The sequence below is a fragment of the Saccopteryx bilineata genome, chromosome 1, assembly GCF_036850765.1.
Source record: "Saccopteryx bilineata isolate mSacBil1 chromosome 1, mSacBil1_pri_phased_curated, whole genome shotgun sequence".
NCBI lineage: Eukaryota > Metazoa > Chordata > Mammalia > Chiroptera > Emballonuridae > Saccopteryx > Saccopteryx bilineata.
In genome coordinates, this window is record NC_089490.1 from 126,549,678 (window position 1) to 126,572,340 (window position 22,663).

The following is a 22,663-nucleotide window of genomic DNA, read 5'->3' on the forward strand; positions in this document are numbered from 1 at the left end:
AGAATAAAGCTAGGATCAAATGAAGCACCTGCTGGATATTAATGATTGGAAAATTCTCATCCAGCTAGAAATATATAGCACTTTATTTTTGTCTCTAATGTTTATACTTTGAAAAATACTTACATATCATATATTACAAAGCTCTGAAATTTTATTTTTAAACTTCATCAACCTGTAAGATATTTCATTATATTATATGTCACAATTATAACAACATAAAACCTACAATCTAACAAGCAGTAATTACATCATAGAGCAGGAGGGAGGAGGTAAAAACGAAGGCAGTGTGTTAGTTTCCTATTGCTCACAATGCGGAGCATAGAGACATTATGTAGAGGTTCTAAATCAAGAGATAGATATATAAGGACATTATTTAAAATTATAGTGATAGTCACTGGAAAGTTTTTTTAAATGCATGAAATAGGAAGAAAAATGGGGGAGAGAGAGAGAGAGAGAGAGAGAGAGAGAGAGAGAATGAGAATGAATAAATTAATCTGGCCTGACCTGTGGTGGCGCAGTGGACAAAGCGTCGACCTGGAATGCTGAGGTCGCTGGTTCAAAACCCTGGGCTTGCCTGGTCAAGGCACATATGGGAGTTGATGCTTCCAGCTCCTCCCCCTGTTCTCTCTCTATCTCTCCCTCTCTCTCTCTCTCTCCCCTCTCTCTCTAATAAAAATGAATAAATAAAATCTAAAAAAGTAAATAAATTTAAAAAATTAAAAAATTAATCTGGCTTGTTTCACATAATGAAAGCAAAGCAACAATACTAGGAAATACTGAAGCTGAAAGATACTTAAAAATGTTTTTGAAAATAAACAATGTTAGCAACTGACACAAAAAGTTACCAATTTAAACACAAGTTTAGGCTGAAGTTTTAGGGAAATAATAACAACCTCTGGTACAACCTTAAACAATCAATTGCACCACTGCCTAGATTTTTCTAGTCAATATTTTCCTAATACTCATTATGAATTTCCCTTTCCCAAAGCATACAATGTGTCTTTTATGTCCATCACTCATAGCAGAGTACCTGCACTCTTGTCCCATCTAAAGGACAGACACTGCCAAGACGCACATATGTTTATAAATACTTAATCCTGCACTGTGATCAAATCTTGGCAAGACTCTCATCCTTTTCTGGCTGTTTCACACATAAGCTGGGTTTACTTTATTTTTTTATTTTTTATTTTTATTAGTAAATTTTTTTTAATTTTATTTATTTATTTATTTATTTATTTTTATTCATTTTAGAGAGGAGGGAGAAATGGAGAGACAGAGAGAGAAGGTGGGGAGGAGCTGGAAGCATCAACTCCCATATGTGCCTTGACCAGGCAAGCCCAGGGTTTCAAACCAGCGACCTCAGCATTTCCAGGTCGATGCTTTATCCACTGCGCCACCACAGGTCAGGCCAAGCTGGGTTTACTTTAAATATTTACAAGTCAGAGGACAATACTGCTTATATGTTATTTTCTAAGCAACAAAAATTATAAAAATATCGCTCAAAAGATATTACAACCAAGTTTTCACTACTGTTTAAACAAATGATGGATGGGTGGTGGGATTTATCTCTGCTTTAGGAATGAGGTACATTAGATACAATCATCAAATAAATGTTATTGCTATGAACAAAACTGAAATGCTCAATGAAATGCTAATAACTCCGGTAGAAATGTAGCCCAACGGCAGTACCTCTGTCATTCTTAGTAGTGCAGTCCCCCACACCTCACTGATAAGCTCAGGAAAATCACCTTCCAGATTCCCAGATGCCCTGGGAGCTGCTGCTACTACCCCACTGTGGCTAGCACCTCAGCCGTACCATGGGCAAACCAGGCGGACGGGACTCCAACATCCCAACATTTGTTGAAAGGATTTTTTTGAGAGGTGAGTGGTGTTCTCCAAATTATATCACTTTAATTGGTATTTTCTAGTCTCTTGTCTTAGCACAAATTGTACAATATAAATTAACTGGGTAAAATATATTATTTTCTCATGCCCAAAGGTAAACTCTAAGCAAGGGCTAAATCACAATTTCTAGGAAATAAAATTAACTATTCAATTAGGGAAAAGAGAATAGAAGTTAAAGTAAGTTAGCTGTGTAGATACTAATAAAAATTGTTCATGCAAATATAAAAATATTAATACCTTTAGAGACATGGCCTGAAATAGATTCTATACACTGTCAAAATATTCTAAATATTAATTTGAAAGTAAAGTTGACAATGCAAATTGGCTTTCTAGATATTATTTTAAAATTAAAGCAACGTATATATAACCCCTGGTTCCTATTAGGTTTTTAAAGAATATTACTTATTCTTATGAAGCTTAATTCTTTTAAGTTTTTCAGCAAAGTGGCCATCATCCAAGTCATTTTTATTCATTGTTGTTTCTTAGGAAAATTAATAAACACCAGCATGATAGGCGTGAATCAGGACTGTTATTTGTGTATCAGGACATTGATCCCCATTCAAACCAGGGGTTATACTCCCAGATGTCCATCTATGATTTTATTTACTCAGTGGAACAACCAGCAAGAAGGTAAAAAAAGAAGTTAAAGCAAAAAAAATTGTGACAAAAGAATAGAATTAATTTATGACCTCACTTTACAAGAACATTAATAACTGGAATAATATTTTTCAATGCAACCAAAAAATGATCAAAACTTAGCTTACTTTTATGAAGCTAGAAAAATTTTGTTGTAAATTGTATATAGATATTCTAGTTTCTCTTTAGATCATATAAATCTTTTGTCTTTAAATTGTGTATTGAAATGTGAACGAGGACATATTCTTGGGATTAACGGTTATTCTCTGTCCCTCTCCCGCTCAATAAAAAAGAATAAATTTTCTACAACTAGTCATTCTTCTGGCATGTAGCATTAACTCTGTGTGCTTTAGCAGTCACATAAAAGTTTAAAATGTGTAAAAAAAAATGTTCCTACTTTGCTGCTAAGTTAGAGTGCAACTGAGCTACTACCTTGCTAAAAATATTTCTTTAGCCTTGGCCAGGTAGTTCAGTTGGTTAGAGTGTTGTCCTGATATGCCAAGGTTTCAGGTTCAATCCCCAATCAAGACACATACAAGAATCAACCAATGAATGCATAAATAAGTGGAACAATAAATCAATGTTTTCCCCTTTCTCTCTCTTTCTCCCTTCCTCTCGCTCTGAAATCAATAAAAAAAAGTTTTAAAGAATTTTTTTTTCAGAGAGTAGGTATATGGAGTCCTTTAAAAACTAATAAGAGAGAACATGGGTTGTTATTAATGCATTTATCTTTTGTAGAACTTTGCCTAGAGATTGCTTGTTATCTAAACTGAGCTATTTTTAATTCATTGGTGCTTAATTCATTGGTGCTTTAATTCATTGATCATTAGACTAACCTATTACAATTAGGCTTATAAATCCTGAAAATTCTCTGGATATGACAAGCCTTTACAGTCATTTTAAGATGTAATCAAAATCTATTTCTAATTATTATTCATTAAATGTTACATATTATGTAAAAAAAAATTTAATTAGACAAAAATTTTGATGGTACCTGCCAGACCAAAACGTCTAAGAACACATATTTTACAGTGATAGATGCCCTTGAAAAAATGCTTAGAAAGATAACTGACAGTTAGGGGGAAAGGCAGCAGAAAGTGTAAGCATTAATTAGAACACTTGGTTGGTTGTCACGCCCACTATACAGGCCCTCAAGAACCGCAGGTGCACAAGAAAGGCATGATGGGTGGGCGGAGAGTGGCACCTTTTCTGTATCTTGTCAAAATATCCAGGACCAATCTGTACTAAAGCACTGGTGTTTTTAAATATAAAGAATGTTAAAGATATGAAATATATCTTTTTATTGGCACTCAAACTATACTGAATTAATCCCCAAAATGAATAAAGAATCTAACTTTATGGGTTATGCAAGAACTAGTATTGGCACACCTGACCAGTCATCTGGAATAAATAAAGATGATTCTATACCCTATACCTTACAACTAAATATATTCCAGAAAACTCAAAATTGTAAACAGCCACATCAAAAACACAAACAACAAACAGAAAACCTACAACCATCAAAATTCTCAATGGGAATTTAAAAGAACATCTCAGACTGATCAAAAACATTCTGAAGATAAAAGAGAATCCAAAAGCCTAAAAGAGAATACGTTTCTGCCTCTATCAATAAAAATTCATATGACAAATAAAAAGTTAAGAAAAAATAGTTCCTTATATGCAAATAGCACATTTCCTTAATAAATAAAGGGTTATAGAAATTACTAAGGAAAAGAAAACCTTCAGAAAAAGCAAAGCACAAGAAGTAACAGTTCACTGTAAAGGAAAGAACAAATATTTAATTATGTAAAAAGGTGTTTTATCCTGACTCATAAAAAGAGATATACACATTATAACTGTAATGATAATTTTTATTTAGAAGATTAGCAAAAATCTGAATATTTGACCACATACCACATTATCAAGAGAAAGATAGTCTCCTATGTTGCTTGTGGCATGTAAATTAACAATCTATACAGAGGACAGTATCTGTCATTTTAAAATACCTAGAAATTCTACTCTTAGGTAGTTACCTTATTCTCCCTCATGTGCCAAATAATTGAACACAACATTAATATCCAACAATGGTGTTAAATAAAACAGAATAAAGGCACATAATAGAATATTATGCAGCCAATGACAAGGGCAGAATATTCATTCGTTTGTACTCATCCATTTATTTTATTCATAAGATAAATACTTATTGAGTACCTACTGTGCTCTAGGCACTGAGTCAGATTCTAGAACAGGGGTCCCCAAACTACGGCCCATGGGCCGCATGCAGCCCCCTCAGGCCATTTATCCGGCCCCCACCGCACTTCTGGAAGGGGCAGCTCTTACATTGGTGGTCAGTGAGAGGAGCACAGGATGCGCTACAAAGCGCAGCATCACTCACTACAGTGCTACTTTCGGTGACGCGGGACACAGGCGTCACGGCTCCGGAAGCACATCATATCACTTCTTACGGCTAGCAGTGACAAATATTGAACCGGACATTGACCATCTCATTAGCCAAAAGCAGGCCCATAGTTCCCATTGAAATACTGGTCAGTTTGTTGATTTAAATTTGTTTGTTCTTTATTTTAAATATTGTATTTGTTCCCGTTTTGTTTTTTTACTTTAAAATAAGATATGTGCAGTGTGCATAGGGATTTGTTCATAGTATTTTTTATAGTCCGGCCCTCCAACGGTCTGAGGGACAGTGAACTGGCCCCCTGTGTAAAATGTTTGGAGACCCCTGCTCTAGAACCATGTACCAGATGAGGTATTTAGTTTTATTGCTCTGTGATTTCTGTACATGTCGTATCTACCCTAGATGTACTAAATATTCATGGAAGGCAGGAAATATGGTTTGACAGACCGCATTTCCCCAACAACTAGATAGTAAAGGATCAGTATAAATCATTTGAATTAATAAATACATGAAAAACTTTATAAGATTTTTGTCCTATTTTGTAACTAATTTAGATTTAATTTTTTCAGTAATGAGTTTTCAAAAACCATAATCACATGAATTATGTCAAACTTTTTTTACAATCAACTATAACACCCCAGATACATGAAAATAGATATATTTTTTTTAATAGAGACTGAGTTTCTCTTCTCAAAGGGTTAATATATCCTACATGTTCAAATTGGGAGTAACAATTGGCTCAAATATTAATGCTGATTATTCAAATCATTTGTAAAAGATATTTTACAGAATTCCCATTTGGAAAAAAGTTATGTTGCCAACAAAGTATCTAATATTAATCCCTCAAATCATTTAAAGTTTATGAAACATATGGGAAAAATCCTTTTTAAAGTGAAATAATATGGAAATCATTCTTGGATGCTTTTTCTCAAAGTACTTCTAACATGTACCATTGTATTGTACATAGATTGAGTAAACTGAGGAGCAATCACTGACCAAGGGCAATAAGTACTCGTCCATATTTTGTATCTTCAAGGAATAAAACAGGTAATGTCTGTTTAAACTAATTTGTGATAATAGAGTATCACACATGTCTGTTAGCCTGTCAGTCTAAAAGGGATTCAGGTCCTGGCTCTGGTTCCCCCCTGTCTGTGTGACCCTGGTTAAGTTACCTAACCTCGCTAACCTCAGGTGCTCATCTGAAAAACAGGGCTAAGAAGTATGTCTTTATCACAGGCTCTGCCACTAATAAATGCTGGCTCTCTAAGCAAGGTAAATACTGATTTAATGAGCGCTTTTGCTGATTTTACTACCTTTTGTATCTAATGTATAAATACAAATAATTAAGTATTTCTGATGATAGAAGAATTGAGCTAATGTACTTGAGAGCACTTGAAAGTGCTAGGTAAATCTAACTGTAACAGATATTTGTATTCATGGGAACATGTTGACCAAATTGTAAATGCACTGAAAACTAGCTTACTAACAACATGGTATTCTCTTGACTTTGCTATATTTTTCTTAAATACATAACTTTGTTTCTTTAATATTATAGATTCTTACACATTTGAATTGTGTTAACTTTCAGTGCCTCTTTGTACTCTTAAAGAGTTGCTCAAACACAAACGTAATTTTGCACCTGAATCATAAACCTTCAGACAGATCCCTACCCAACTAGCAAGGTCTAGTTTATGTGTTAGGGCTTCCTAAGATAGCACTTCTGGGGTATCATGATATGGCATAAACTTCATACTTAAAAAAACATGGATGTCCTTTTTTCTTAATGCATTCTTTTTTTTAATTTTTTGTTTTATTGTGTTGACATGGTTTCAAGTGTCCCACTCAAGATAACACCATCTACACACTACATCATGCCCCTCCATGCCCCATGCAAAGTCTCTTTTCATACCTGGATTTCAAGCCCAACTAAACTACTTACTAATTGGGCAACTTACTGAACCTTTTCAAGTCTAAATTTCAATATCTGAAAAATATGTGGGACATGGATTATTGTCAGTCAACAAACATTTGTTAAACTGCTTAGTCAGCACCAGACACTTTCAGGACTTATTAATTAGTGAATAAAGTAAAGTTCTTGGCTTCATAGTTTAACACTCTAATGGGGGAGGCACACTACAAGAAAGCACAAACATACTTTCAAATAATGATAAGTGCTAAGAGGAAAATAAAATAGTAAGATAGGATAAGGGATCATAGAAGCTATGGCACTGTATGGGAGGTACTGGAACACTGCACTGATTTTTGAGCATGTGGTAATCTGAGGGAAGAGGGAACAGCAAATGTAAATGCCCAAAGGTGAGAAACCTGGTGTAGATGAAAAACAGAAATAAGACCAGCATGGGTGGGGCAGGTTCTGGGGGGAGAGGAAGAAACCAGGAGAAGCAGATAAAGCTCATGATAAGGAATGTGAATCTTAGGGGCAATGGCAAGTTTAAGCAGGTAAGACAGAGGACCTGATTTACAATTGAAGACCTTTCTAAACTGCTAGGTAGGAAGTGGATTGCAGGAAGACAGGAGTGGAGGTGAAGTTCAATAAAGAGACTCTCTGTAATTCATGTCAGATCATGATGGATTTGGACAAGGGTGTCACACAAGACAAAGAAAAAAATGTATTTTGGAAGTGAAACCCATAGATCCCGCCCTTGTGTTTAATGGCAGTGAGCCAAAGAAAAGAATCAAATATGACCCCTGAGGTATTTAAAAGAGAGTTAACTATAAAATAGTTATTCTTTAGAGTGGGACAAAAAGCTGTCTCTTAGAGTCGTCATATATTAGTTAAAACCCTATAGGAAGCTGTAAAAGAAGTCCACGCTCACCTTCAAGTGTTGGAAGATAAGTATTATATTTCCTTCAGATATTGTTTAAATATTTTAAGTGTTTTTAATCACTACTCAAGCAAGGTAGGTTTAGATCCCTTTACTAACATAGATGCTAACTTCTAAAGGCCTTTCATGTTAGTTGTATGTTACTCCACAATCAGCAGTCACCGATAAACAAAAAATATATATATAATCTAACCATCATAAAGCAGAATTTCCTTTTCACATTCTTCATCCTAGACAACAGCTTTCCATTAATGTCATTTTGCCAGGCACTTCATAGCTATTGTCTCTCAAAATCTAACAGAGGCGATAAGATGAGGACTTACGATGATGTAAGCTAGATTAAAATGAAAACCATATGAAAATTATAAGTGGTCAAATGGGAGTCAAGTGGATATTGGGGTCAAGAATGGCTTTTATGGTGACATGTGAGCAATGGAGAAGATGCTGAGAGAAGGCAATGGCAGAAACTGGAAAAAGAAAAAGTTATAGTGTGAGCAATGCACGGGGCATAATTTCAGTGTGCTGTCACACGGTAGGAATGTGAGAGCCAGTGAGCAACGATGCCACAAAGAAGGTAGGGTTGTGTTTAGAAGCTGCAGATGTTGCCAGGAGGAACCCATCCTTACTTTGTAAGATAAAGGGATGCTGCTGAAGGCTGGGTTCCCCATTGTTTCAGATAAAATTTTATGTCAAGAAGATTACTCTGGATACCAAGATGGCAGCGGAGTAGGCAGACGCACAGACTCCCAGCTCACACCACCAAACTGGATTATAAATTAATTTAGGAACAATCAGCGTGAAAAACCAACTTTGGATTAAAAGAACAGGTCTCAAAAACCAAGGAGCAAAGAATAAGACACAATGAACCTGGTAGGAAGTGCAGAGGTGGTGGAGACTCCACTTCTTCCAGGAGTGAAGGAGGGGTGAGGCTGAGACCCAGAAGGGTTCTCCTTCCAAGAAGAGCAGAAAATATTGCTCATAGCCACTTGCCTGGGGCCCTGGGAATGAGGTGAGCTGAGAGGGTTGGCTTATCTTCCAAAAGGAAAGTGGGGAGAGAGAGAGAGAGAGACGGTCAGGGGCAGAGGAACGCATGGGATGACCTGAGAAGCTGACTCATCCAGTGCACAGGGGCCATATCTGGGGGAAGGGTTGATCCTTCCACACAACACACACCTAAAGTGGTTCCAGGTGACCCATCTCAAGAAAGCTATCCAGCCCCAATGGAGATCTGAGATACACCTCCCCCTACTGAAGCAGAGAAAGCACCCTGCCCCCAGGGAGAAGCTGGTAGATCAAGACATCAGAGTCCCAGGTTACACCCACCACATTTCTGGATACAGTTTCAAAAAAGCGCCCTGCTGAGATCAGTAAACAAGATTACTACCTAGTTAAGAAAACAGAGAAGAAAACAAACAAATCAAGACTTTAAGACTTCTACTAGGTAAAGAGATCACAGCTCAAAGAAGCCTACAAGTCATACAGAGAATAATGGGTAGGCAGGGAAGCATAAGTCATGTGCTTCAACAAGATAAGTCCTCAGAAAAAGTCATGGCTGAATCAGAAGTAATCAAATTACCAGATGCAGAATATAAAATAATGATTGTTAGCATGCTTAAGGATGTCAAAGCTACAATAGATAGACTTAATGAACACCTTAATAAAGAAATTGTAAGCATCAAAAAGGACACGAAAATCATAAAGAAGAACCAGACAGAAATGACAAACACAATATCAGAAATGAAGACTACACTAGAAGGAATTAAAAGCAGGCTGGATGAAGCAGAGGATCGAATCAGTGACTTAGAGGACAAGATAAGTGAAAATACAGAAGCAGAAAAGCAAAAAGGAAAGAGGATCAAAAAGTCTGAGGAAACCCTAAGAGAGCTCTATGACAACATGAAGAGAAACAATATGCATATAATAGGGGTTCTTGAAGGAGAAGAGAAAGAAGGACTAGAAAAGCTCTTTGAAAAAATTATAGATGAAAATTTCCCTAAATTGATGCAGGAAAGAGTCAAACAAGTTCAAGAAGCAGAGAGAACCCCATTAAAAAAGAACTCAAAGAGACCAAAATTAAGAAACATCATAATCAAAATACTAAAGCTAAGAGGTACAGAAAGAATATTAAAAGCTGTAAGAGAAAAACAGTCAATCATCTACAAAGGAACACCCATAAGCATGACATTGAACTTCTCAACAGAAACACTTGAGGCCAAAAGGGATTGGCAAGAAATATTCAAAGTAACGCTGAACAAGAGCCTACAACCAAGACTTCTTTATCCAGCAAGACTATCGTTTAAATTTTAAATTTGAAGGAGAAATAAAAAGCTTCCCAGACAAACCAATGGTGCAAGAAATGTTAACGGGCCTGCTGTAGACAGAACAAAGCAAGGGGGCAAAAAATAATAATAATAATAAAATAAAATAAAATAAATATATATAAAAGAATATAGATTTAAAGAAAAAAATGACAATAAACAATCAAATATCAGTAATAACCTTAAATGTAAATGGATTAAATGCTCCAATCAAAAGACACAGGATAGCTGAATGGATAAGAAAACAGGAACCATACATATGCTGTCTACAAGAGACACACCTCAAAACAAAATATACACATAGACTGAAAGTAAAGGGATGAAAAAATATATTTCATGCAAATGGAAATAAAAAGAAAAAAAACCTGGAGTAGCAATACTTATATTTGAAAAAATAGACTTTAATATATAGGGATAAAGAAGGTCACTACATAATGATAAAGGGAACAATCCAACAGGGAGAGAGAACCATTATAAATATTTATGCACCTAAAATAGGAGTACCTAAATATATAAAGCAGACTTTGATGAACATAAAAGGCAAGATTAACAGCAATACTATAATAGGGGATTTCAATACCCCACTAACATCACTGGATAAATCCCTCAAGAAAGAAAACTAACAAAGAAACAGCAGAATTAAGGGACATACTAGATCAACTGGATTTAATAGATATCTTCAACCTTTCACCCTAAAGCAGCAGAATATACATTTGTCTCAAGTGTGCACAGTACATTCTCTAGAATAGACCACATATTAGAGCATAAAACGAGTCTCAACAAATTTAAGAAGATTGAAACCATATCAAGCATCTTCTCTGACCACAATGGCATGAAACTAAAAATCAACTACAATAGGAAAACTGAAAAACACTCAAACATTTAGAAACTAAACAGCATGATATTAATCAATGAATGGGTCAACAATGAGATCCAGGAAGAAATAAAAAATTTCCTTGAAACAAATGAAAAGAGCATACAACAACTCAAAATCTGTGGGACAGAGCAAAATCAGTCCTGCGATGTAAGTTCATAGCATTACAGGCATACCTTAAGAAGCTAGGAAAAAAGCCTGACCAGGCGGTGGCGCAGTGGATGGAGCACTGGACTGGGATGCGGAAGGACCCAGGTTCAAGACCCCGAGGTCACCGGCTTGAGCACAGGCTCATCTGGCTTGAGCAAAAAGCTCACCAGCTTGGACCTGGGGTCGCTGGCTCGAGCAAGGGATTACTCGGTCTGCTGAAGGCCCATGGTCAGGGCACATATGGGAAAGCAATCAATGAACAACTAAGGTATCGCAACGAAAAGCTGATGATTGACGCTTCTCATCTCTCTCCATTCCTGTCTGTCTGTCCCTATGTATCCCTCTCTCTGACTTTCTCTCTGTCCCTGTAAAAAAAAAAAAAAAAAAAGAGGCTAGAAAAAGCTCAAATAAACAACTTAATCCTGCAACTAAAAGAACTAGAAAAAGAACAGCAAGTAAAGCCCAGAGGTAGTATAAGAAAAGAAATAATAAAGATTGGAGTGGAAATAAATGACATAGAGACTAAAAAAAATACAGAGGATCAATGAAACCAAGATCATCTGGTTCTTAGATCAATGAACCCTTAGCCAGACTCACCAAGAAAAAAAGAGAAAAGACTCAAATAAATAATATTAGAAATGAGGGTGGAGAAGTAACAACAAACACAGCAGAAATACAAAGATTGTAAGAAAATACTATGAAGAACTGTATGCCAAAAAATTAGACAACCTAGGTGAAATGGACAAATTCCTTGAAAATTTGAAAATCTTTCAAAAATCAATCTGGAAGAATCAGAAAACCTAAATAGACTGATTACAACAAATGAGATCAAAACAGTTATCAAAAAACTCCCAGCAAACAAAAGCCTGGGGCCAGATGGCCTCACAGGCAAATTCTACCAAACATTCAAAGAAGAACTAACTCCTATCCTTCTCAAGCTATTTCAAAAAATTCAAGAGGAGGGAAAACTTTCAAACTCCTTTTCTGAGGCGAGCATAATTCTGATTCCAAAGCCAGGCAAAGACAACACAAAGAACGAAAACTGTAGGCCAATATCTATGATGAATTTAGATGCTAAAATTCTCAACAAAATATTAGCAAACCGGATCCAGCAATACATGAAAAAAATCATACAAGTGGGATTTATTCTGGGGAGGCAAGGAGGGTACAATATTTGCAAATCAATCAATGTGATTCATCACATAAACAAAAGGAAGGACAAAACCACATGATAATTTCAATAGATGCAGAAAAAGCATTTGATAAAATCCAGCACCCATTTATGATCAAAACTCTCAGCAAAGTGGGAATACAGGGAACATATCTCAACATGATAAAGGCCATCTATGACAAACCCACAGCCAATATCATATTCAATGGGCAAAAATTAAAAGCAATCCCCTTAAGATCAGGAACAAGGCAGGGGTGCTCCCTTTCACCACTCTTATTCAACATAGTTCTGGAAGTCCTAGCCACAGCAATCAGACAAGAAGAAGAAATAAAAAGCATCCAAATTAGAAAAGAAGTAAAACTATCATTATTTGCAGATGATATGATACTGTATATAGAAAACCCTAAAGTCTCAGTAAAAAAACTACTGAACCTGATAAAGGAATTCAGCAAGGTGTCAGGATATAAAATTAATACTCAGAAATCAGAAGCACTTTTATATACCAAGAATGATCTGTCTAAAAGAAAAATTATAAAAACTATCCCCTTCACTATTGCAACCAAAAAAATAAAATACCAAGTGGTAAATTTAACCAAGGAGTTTAAAGACTTGTACACAGAAAATTATAAAACATTGATAAAAGAAATCAAGGAAGATACAAACAAGTGAAAGCATGTACAGTGTTCATAGCTAGAAAAAACAAACATCATTAAAATGTCCAAATTACCCAAAGCAATTTATAAATTCAGTGCAATTTCTATTAAAATACCAAGGACATACTTCAAAGATATAGAACACATATTCTAAAAATTCATACAGAACCAAAAAAATACACAAATAGCCTCAGCAATCTTGAAAAAGAAGAATAAAGTGGGAGGTATCACACTTCTGGACATCAAATTATACTACAAGGCCATCGTATTCAAAACAGCTTGGTACTGGCATAAGAAATGGCACATAAAAAATAAAAATAAAAAGAAATGGCACATAGATCAATGGAAGAGAACAGAGACCCCAAAAATAAACCCGCAATTTTATGAACTATTGATATTTGACAAGGGTGGTAACAGCATACAATGTAGTAAAGATAGTCTCTATAACAAATGGTGTTGGGAAAATTGGACAGCTACCTGCAAAGAAATGAAACTAGACCTTCAACTTACACCATTCACAACAATAAACTCAAAATGGATAAAAGACATAAATGTAAGTTGAGAAACCATAAGCATCTTAGAAGAAAACATAGGCAGTAAGCTCTCTGACATCACTCAAGGCAATATATTTGCTGATTTATCTCCACAGGCAAGTGAAATAAAGGACAGGATAAACAAATGGGACTACATCAAACTAAAAAACTTTTGCAAAGCTAAAGACAATATGAACAAAATAAAAAGGCACCACACAATGGGAGAATATATTCGACAATATGTCTGATAAGGAGTTAATAACCAAAATTTATAAAGAACTTGTAAAACTCAACACCAGGAAAGTAAACAATCCAATGAAAACATGGGCAAAAGAAATGAATAGACATTTCTCCAAAGAGGACATATAGATGGCCAATAGGCAGATAAAAAAATGCTCAACATCACTAATCATTAGAGAAATGCAAATTAAAACCACAATGAGATATCACCTCACACCTGTCAGAATGTCCATCATTAACAAAACAACACATAATAAGTGTCGAGGATGTGGGAAAAGGGAATCCTCCTGCACTGCTGGTGGGAATGCAGGCTGGTGCAGCCACTGTGGAAAACAGTATGGAGATTCCTCAAAAATTTTAAAATGGAACTGCCTTTTGACCCAGCCATCCCACTTTTGGGAATATATCCCAAGAACACCACATCAACGAGTTAAAAGGAGAAATGCACCTCCATGTATATGGCAGCATTGTTTACAATAGCCAAGATCTGGAAACAGCCCAGTGCCTACCAGTGGATGAGTGGATTAAAAAGCTTTGGTACATATACACAATGGAATACTATGGGGCCATGAAAAGAAGGAAATATTATTTTTTGCAACAACATGGGTGGACCTGGAAACTATTATATTAAGTGAAATAAGCCAGGCAGAGAAAGAAATATATCATACGCCCTCACTCATATGAGGAATCTGATGAACAATATGAATTGAGGAGCAGAATAGAGACAAAGGCGGGATTAAAGGATCCAGAAGGAAAGCGGACAGAGTGAAAGGGGATGACAGGGTGATAGGATGGGATGAGAGCAGAAAAGCAAATCCTGGATGGAAGGGTGGAGGGCGTTACAGGGAGGGGGATGGGGGGATATACTGGGGAACACGGGAAAGGGGGGATGTATTCAGGGGGACACTAGAATCTATGTAAACACAATAAAATAATTATAATAAAAAAAGATTACTCTGGTATCAGATTTGTTTAAGTGAGAAAAGAGAGAAGGAGAGAACAGCATTGATTCCTACATGGGTCCAAGAAGAAAAGAAAGGGGCTTTATTAATTACACAGTGCCTTCATGAAGGGGGAGGAAGAAGAGGTACTAACGCAGAGGAATGAGAGCAACAGAACTTCCAGAGCTTTGTAAGTATTCCAACGGAAAGTATAAACACAGAAGAGGAAGAAAACATGCATTCTCACAAAGATAAAACTGAGATTTTATACCAAAACATCACTCTTCTAAACCACTCTTGATTATAGATTTAGAAAAAAAATTTATTTTATTTTATTTTTTTTACAGAGACAGAGAGAGAGGCAGAGAGAGGGATAGATACGGACAGACAGACAGGAACAGAGAGATGAGAAGCATCAATCATTAGTTTTTTGTTGCACACTGCGACACCTTAGTTGTTCACTGACTGCTTTCTCATATGTGCCTTGACCGCAGGCCTTCAGCAGACCAAGTAACCCCTTGCTCGAGCAGCGACCTTGGGTCCAAGCTGGTGGGCTTTTGCTCAAACCAGATGAGCCCGTGCTCAAGCTGGCGACCTCAGAGTCTCGAACCTGGGTCCTCGGCATCCCAGTCCAATGCTTTATCCACTGCGCCACCGCCTGGTAAGGCACTAGATTTAGAAAATTTTAAAAATAATTTTTTATACTTCCCATCACATATGTCTTCAGTGTGTACAAAAAGTAGCTAAAATTTCCTATTAAATCATAAGATGTTTGGCCAATAGGGAAAATGGTAGAAGATGAAATCTTACAGCTTAGAAATAAAAGATATATTTAGACTAATATAGTTTCAGTGACTGTTTTAAATCCCCAAAATTCTGCCACCCACTATGCAAGAAGGGATTTGACTACACAAGGAATGCCACTGACGTCGGAACTCAGATGGAAAAGACACATGGACTCTCACTTGTGCCTCCAAGTTCTTTGTGTCCATGGTTTCTAAAAGCTATGAACAGCATGCTGTCTATGCCCTCTGTGGGGACAACTGTTGTTTTCCCCTTGCATGTGCTAAATACTGAGGGCGGAAGAAGACAAGGAAAAGAAGGAAGAGGAGTAGAGAGATAAAGGAAGAGGAGGGAGAGGAGAGACTTCCTTAAAATGTAAAATACAGAAATATACTTGGCAGCCGAGACAATGTATTCCTATAAAAAAAATAACATCATCATGTCTCTTTGCTTTTCCTTTGGATTTTGTCTTTTAACAGTTAATCTATTTCCCAGCTGATGTTATCCAAATAAAAATGCTTTTAGCAGTGTTTTATTATAACTTGAAAAGTAGACTATTGAAAGTCAGAAGTTATGTAAAAGCATGAATAATAGGACCAGATTCATCTATAATTCACCCCTCAGAAATCACCAATGTTAGGATTTTATTTATAGCCTTCTGGACATTTTGCTATATGTATCTTTTTTAAATAAAGCCTATGTTCTCCTTTATGTCTTTCTCTATTTTTGACACATATTATGGCCTCTTCCTCGGTATCTTCCCTTCCTGTTTTGAAGCACTCTGTCCTGAGCCCTTAAGGAGGAGCAGAGCAATGTGTCAGCGCTGGGCAAGGAGCACACCAGGAGCTGAGGTTGTCCGAGTGCTGAAGCCCAAGAAGGAGTGGCGTGCCTGGGCATTCATTCACACTGAGGACACCTTGTCAGAGGCGCCAAAGGTGATGAGGATATTCATGTGACCGAGTGACCCCGCACAGAGAGTCAGAGGCCAAGCTAGGTGGAGTGAACAGCCTGACTTAAAATGCAGGAGCTTCCCTGGGAGGGTGTCAGAGACCAAACTGCCAGAGGGCACATCCTTGTGTGGAGTGGCCGGGCCCCTATGGCTTACCCAAGTGGGCTTAGAGAACAGCAAAGTGTGTGTGAAGGCGGGGCCCCCGCTTTGTAAGATATTAATTTATTTAACCCTTTGAGTATGAGTTTTTTTCATGCTCGCTGACCCCTGGGAGTTTGTTTGTTTGGGTTTTTTTTTTCAAAAAATAAAATTAGTTCCAGTTACAGTGTTATTAACTTAAAATCATGTTTGTTTGATAACCAATTTATGGAAACAAGAAGAACATACATTTGCCTTTTTTTAGTGTTGCCTTACACATTTTTAAAATAAAAATGTTTGTACGATCGTACTCTGGATGGTCGGGAGGCACGAGGGCATACATGAACATTCGTACTACTCAGAGGGTTAAGGAGAACCAGCATGCTTGTGTGTGACGGGCCATTGAGTTGGCTCCGATGACAACCCTACAAATTGGTGATATCCACCATGTCCTGTCCAATGTCTAAAACAGGCCTCTTAGCTCTGTAGACTCGTGCCTCATGCAGACTCTGTGTAGACTCCTGGCTTCTTTTATGGAGTCAATCTGTCTCCTATTTGGTCTTCCTTTTTCCCTGTGGCCTTCTATTTTCTCCAGCCAGCATTATTGTCTTTTCCAAAGAAACTTTCCTGCCTTCTCACAATGTCTCCAAAGTAGGACAGCTTCAGTGTTGTCATTTGGGCCTCCAGCAATGTCTAGCATCCTTACAAACTAAATTCTTTAATCCAGGAACGGTATATTTCTCCATTTATTAAAATCTTTTGTATTCCTCAAAACAGTATTATAATATATACTGTTCACAAAAATTAGGGGAGATTTCAAAATGAATAAGAAATGGTTAAAAAAAAAGTATTTGATTTTTTTTATTAAACAAGAAATTCAGAAAAGTAAATGACAAGTCAAAGAAAGTTGTTCGATTATGCAAGTGAGATGCAAAACCAACTTTTATTTCATCGGTGAAAATGCACTATATAAAAGGCTGAAAGTACTGGAGTATCTGCCTGTTCCCTGATCCCCTAGTTTTTGTGAGCAGTTTATGTTCTCATGTTTCATGTTGTTTTCCTGAAGTATTTAATACTTTTATTGTTATTGTTAATAATATCTTTTTCACAGTGTACTGTTTCTTTTTTTTTTTAATTTTTTTTATTTTTATTTATTCATTTTAGAGAGGAGAGGGAGAGACAGAGAGGAGAGCCAGAGAGAGAGAAGGGGGGAGGAGCAGGAAGCATCAACTCCCATATGTGCCTTGACCAGGCAAGCTCAGGGTTTCAAACCGGCGACTTTAGCATTTCCAGGTCGACGCTTTATCCACTGCGCCACCACAGGTCAGGCCAGTGTACTGTTTCTTTTCAGTATACAAAAGAAAACTATTAAATGTCATATTTATTTATACTTAATCACCTAGACTAACTTTATTAGTCTCTTAGTTTTAATAATTATCCATTGATCCTTGGATTATAACTGCTTTTTAGTTTATCTTAATTAAAATTAAGCAGTCATTAAATTTTGTCAATATCAAGTCATTTAGGTAGGGGGAAGAGACTAAAACATTTTTAATGGTCATTAATTAGTTAAATCATTTATTCATTTATCAACTGTTTTACATACTATAACCCTAGTCACGTTAGCTAATCTAGATAATTCCATTTCTACAACTGTGAAAGGGAATCAATAAAGCTACCTAAGGATTAAATGAGATAATGAATGTCCATTGCTCAGCACTGCACATTGTAAGTGCTCAACAAATGCTGACAGTACTGACTGACACTATAAGCTGCGCTTCCCAGGGTCGTGGAACCACCCTTAGATGAGAGAATGGTCACGCTCCTCTAAGTTTTAAGTCCAGCCAAGCCTGTATTTCTTTTGCCACCTCCCCTCTGCCATGGGTAGAGTGGCCCTAATTAATCTCAAAAAAATAAATAAATAAAAACAGAGAAATCTATGCAAAATTCTTTCTAGAATTTACTAACCCTTGCCATTTGTAATTTCTGAAGCCTTCTACATAACAGACCCTCAATAAAAACTGATTAATTTCAAACAAAATCAGAAAACTAAAAAACCCTCAAAAAGTCCTATGACCATATTAAGCTATTAATAAGTCAGGCTATTTAATAGATAAGACGATTCCTGAATGAAATCTGAGATAATTAAACTAAATCCATTCCTATAAAATCTCACTGAGCTGGCTTAAAGTGCCATATACAATATTAAATTTTTGTTTAGAAAGAAAACAGACAATAAAATAAATAAATTTTAAAATATTTTTAAAAATAAATAAAATAATTATATTCTCCTCCTCAAAATTTATGCCATATTCAGAATCATTTGCTGATCACTGCCGCTCAGCTTTACAGAAACTATAACTGCTTTTTCTTATTAAGTTGTAAACTGAAAGGCTGTTAACATCGCCTTTTAGCCAAAAGCTAATTTCTTTAACAAAATGTAAAATAAGTAAGATCTGACACTGTAACTTACCCACTTCAGCCAAAGTTCTGATACAGGACTCCACCGAGGCTTTCTGCGCGGGGGTTGGCCAGGTGCAGTTGTAAATTCTGAAGGCAGACTGCAGCAGCTGAATGAAAACCGGCTGATGTGTCTGAAAACAGAGAGAAGACAGGCAAACAGGCCTCTGAACCACTAACTCACCTGATACAGTATGTGTGTACTATCAAAAAGGCTCATCAAAATAAAACTCACTGACGTCTTTTGAGTGTCAGTGCTATTTAATGCATACTCATTAAAAAATATTTTTACGTACCCACTTCATGTCAGGCACATGCCAAACAGTATAAAAAATCAATTATTTTCTTTTTAACTATATTCTTAAATAGCAAAAAAATATGGCATTTCTTGCAGTCAATGACATGAAGTATATTTTTTATAATCTCTTGTTTACTAGTATCAATAGAGAGAAGGTATTCTGGATTTATTTGCTTAATTATTAATAATTGTATGTTCTGGTTTCACATGATAGATAAGTAGAGAAGAGAACAGTTTTGATATACAAAAACAATTTCATATGGTTCTATTAAGCAGTTTAAAAGTTTTTCCTAGAGAAAGTACAATTGAACTGGTACTGTTATAAGAGCAATACACAATCATTGTAACATATTTGGAAACCATACAAATGAAAATGACCAATAATCCTACTATACAATCAGCATCAAAATTTTGAAGATACTGACTTTACAACAGTCATTATACAATACAAAAGTTCCTATTATGCTTAGAGGGAAAGCAAGAATAATTTAACATAAAGACGGGGCCTCTTTATTTAAAATAAAGTTTGGTAAATTCAGAAAGGAAAATAGCAGTAATTAACTGAGAAAAGAGTCATCTTCAGAAGTGTAGGAAATGACTTCCTTATCAGATTCAAGTTTTCCAGACTCAAATAAAGTAAATAAATTCTGTGTGAAAGACTGCTTTTGCATGTGTATGTTGAAGTTACCTGCAGACTGGTGCTGTTGTCTGAGAAAGGAGAGTTAAAGAAACCACTCACAATGTTCATCACAGACTCAGTGACACACTTCTCCAGGAAGGTGTCTGCATGCTTCCTGTCTGTGCTTGTGTTGCAAACCTGGAGGTAAAAATAAAACAACTCAATACATTCCATCACATGTTTGAATTATAATTCAATCCTGGAACCCTTTAAAAATTGTCTGAAGTGTTGTTTATAACATTTCTTCTGCTTTTGAAAATTTCTTTCAATAGAAACACTTCTGCCTAAAATCTGTAGTAGCTTCTCTTTTAAGTTTGGTTATCATTTCATCTTTGGACCAGAATTTGTCCGCAGACCCTCAGCCCCTTCTTCTTGACCTGTGTCTCTCTACCCTTGGACACAACCTTCTCCCTCTGTCTCCAAGCTTGGATTTGCTGAAAAATACCTTTCCACTCAATGTAAGGAAGTCAAAGAGGAAACTGTCGTAAGTATAAAACAGTGGTGAATGTGATTAACGGTGGTTCATAGCTGTACACATTTTCACTTATAATACCAAGCTCAAATTGGAGGATCCAAACCAGAAAGTATCTAGAGAGGAAAACAGAAAACTAAAAGAGGATAAAATCATTTCCAATAATTCTGACTTTTTCAAGCACATCTGGGAAGAACGGAAGTGTATGTTTGTGGGCTTGCTTCTCGGGGTAGGCAAAGTAAGAAGAGACAATACCAGAACTGAGGATAAACCAGAAAAGAACACAGAAAGACTCTGATCTTTGCATAAATGCAGCAAAAATTGGTAATTTTGCTAAACAAAATGTAAATTTCCAAGTATGTCAGGGAAGACAAATTGCAAAAGCTAAGATACATGATTAAAAACAAATGATGAAAAAAAAGATAGGTGATGAAAAGACAAGAATATGGAGACTAAAAAAAAGAAAAATGTGGAAGGGAAGAGCACACAGTGTGAGAAAAACTGAGAGAGAATAAGAAAGTTAAAGTATTCACAAAATTATGGTGGGTATAAATGATGGTGGCCACATGTCCCAGATGCTTCAATAAGGTGATTGATCAAAAGAATAAGTAATTGTACTTTAATGCAATATTGCTTTAAAACTGTTTAGACAAATTCAGAAAATAGAAATAGTCCCTTCTCAAACCATGTCTCCCAGTATTTTGGTTTGGAAAATAACAGAATTTGCTGAATGGAGGTAGAAAAAAGAAAAAAGGATTTGATTTGCTTCTAAATTATTTCCCTTCAGGGCAATTCAAGATTTCCTCATCTATTAAATAAGATCTACCCAACAAGGCTGTATTAGAAGTAATCTTATCGAGTTATTGTATGAAACAGTACAATTAAAGAAAATAAATTATGTCAAATTATATAATCTTTTCACTATTGTTCCAGCATATAACATATTGTGTGGCATATACAACATGTTTGAGAAATGTTGTGAAATGAATGAGCAAAATTAATATTTTTAATGGAAGAATAAGAAAGGGCTATTATTTTGTTTTACATTAACTTTGGGTTGGGCTTTATTTGTGGAACATCTAACCAAGGACTAAGATTTAATGTATCCCACAACTAATATAAAATTGATCTTCTTAGGATGGATATAAAGTAAGATTTATTGTGTTTAGTATCTTTCCAGCACTGGCTGTTATAGTGAAAATTTCTGATCTGTATGATAAAATCATATTTAAGTGGAAGAGGTAGAAGACCAATTCTGCCATAGTCAACCCACATAACCGTGTTCCTCGGCCAATGACACTTCATACAACTGTTGGGGCTCTCCAGCGCTACTACAGTACCTCACTGCATCACCTGCAAATGCACACACGCTAAAGAACCAACAGGATTTGCTATACTCAGTAGATTAATAAAAAAATTTATTCTTAGATAAAGGCTTCCCTCAAATTCCTGGGTAATGAAAAGTCTAGGTTTAAAATTTCTTTTTCTTAAAAAAAGTAGCTAAATGTCAAATGAATTTAATTATTATTGTGCAGACATGGATATTCTGTTGATGAGCTGGCCAAATTTGGGGTAATAAAATAAGACACATAATTTGTACATTATTGCATATTTATTATATCAAATTTATTTTTATCTTCATTTCAGTACAATCACTAATTACATAACTATAATCAAGATATTTTTGTAATTTATGTTCTATTGTTAATTACTTTGAAAGCACACATAACTTGAATATATCTACAATATAAAGTGTAATTATTTTCAAAGTACATATAATTTGAATATATTATCATTAGCAATATAAATTAAACAAAATGTAAAAAAAATTTTTTTTGTTAAGTCTGGGTTTACAAAATTACGTGGAACAAACTTCTCAATTCATTTGGATAAAAAAATTCAAATAATTTTTCAAGTTATATTTGTGCACATATAACATTTTTATTGCTAGAGCCTTCTATCTTATACTATCATATGATAGGCAAGGCACATAGAAAGACATTTTTTAAATTTAAAACTTTTCAGTAAAAAAAGAATGTAATAATATTTCTCTGAATATTTATTTTTATTGACTTTTTTCAATAAAAAGTGGAAATAGTTCAAATATAATCACATCACATTAAGAACATTTTTGTGTTACATAAACATATTTTTAAAGTTTCAACATCATTGTATATATTATTCACGTAGTTATTTCCTATAAA

The 22,663-nt window shown here is 35.6% G+C and overlaps 1 protein-coding gene across 5 annotated transcripts in view; it reads right to left on the minus strand.

The window, feature by feature from the left end:
• ITPR2 (inositol 1,4,5-trisphosphate receptor type 2) overlaps positions 1-22,663 on the minus strand; it is a 525,086-nt gene that overhangs the window by 235,578 nt on the left and 266,845 nt on the right. For 4 of the 5 annotated variants that reach the window (XM_066264974.1, XM_066264967.1, XM_066264983.1 and 1 more), the window contains 2 exons: positions 19,997-20,125; positions 19,024-19,144 (listed from right to left, as the gene is read on the minus strand). In XM_066264974.1, coding sequence (XP_066121071.1) covers positions 19,024-19,144; positions 19,997-20,125 — 250 coding nt within the window. The remainder of the gene's footprint in view (positions 1-19,023; positions 19,145-19,996; positions 20,126-22,663) is intronic. The other variant, XM_066264976.1, reaches the window with a different exon arrangement.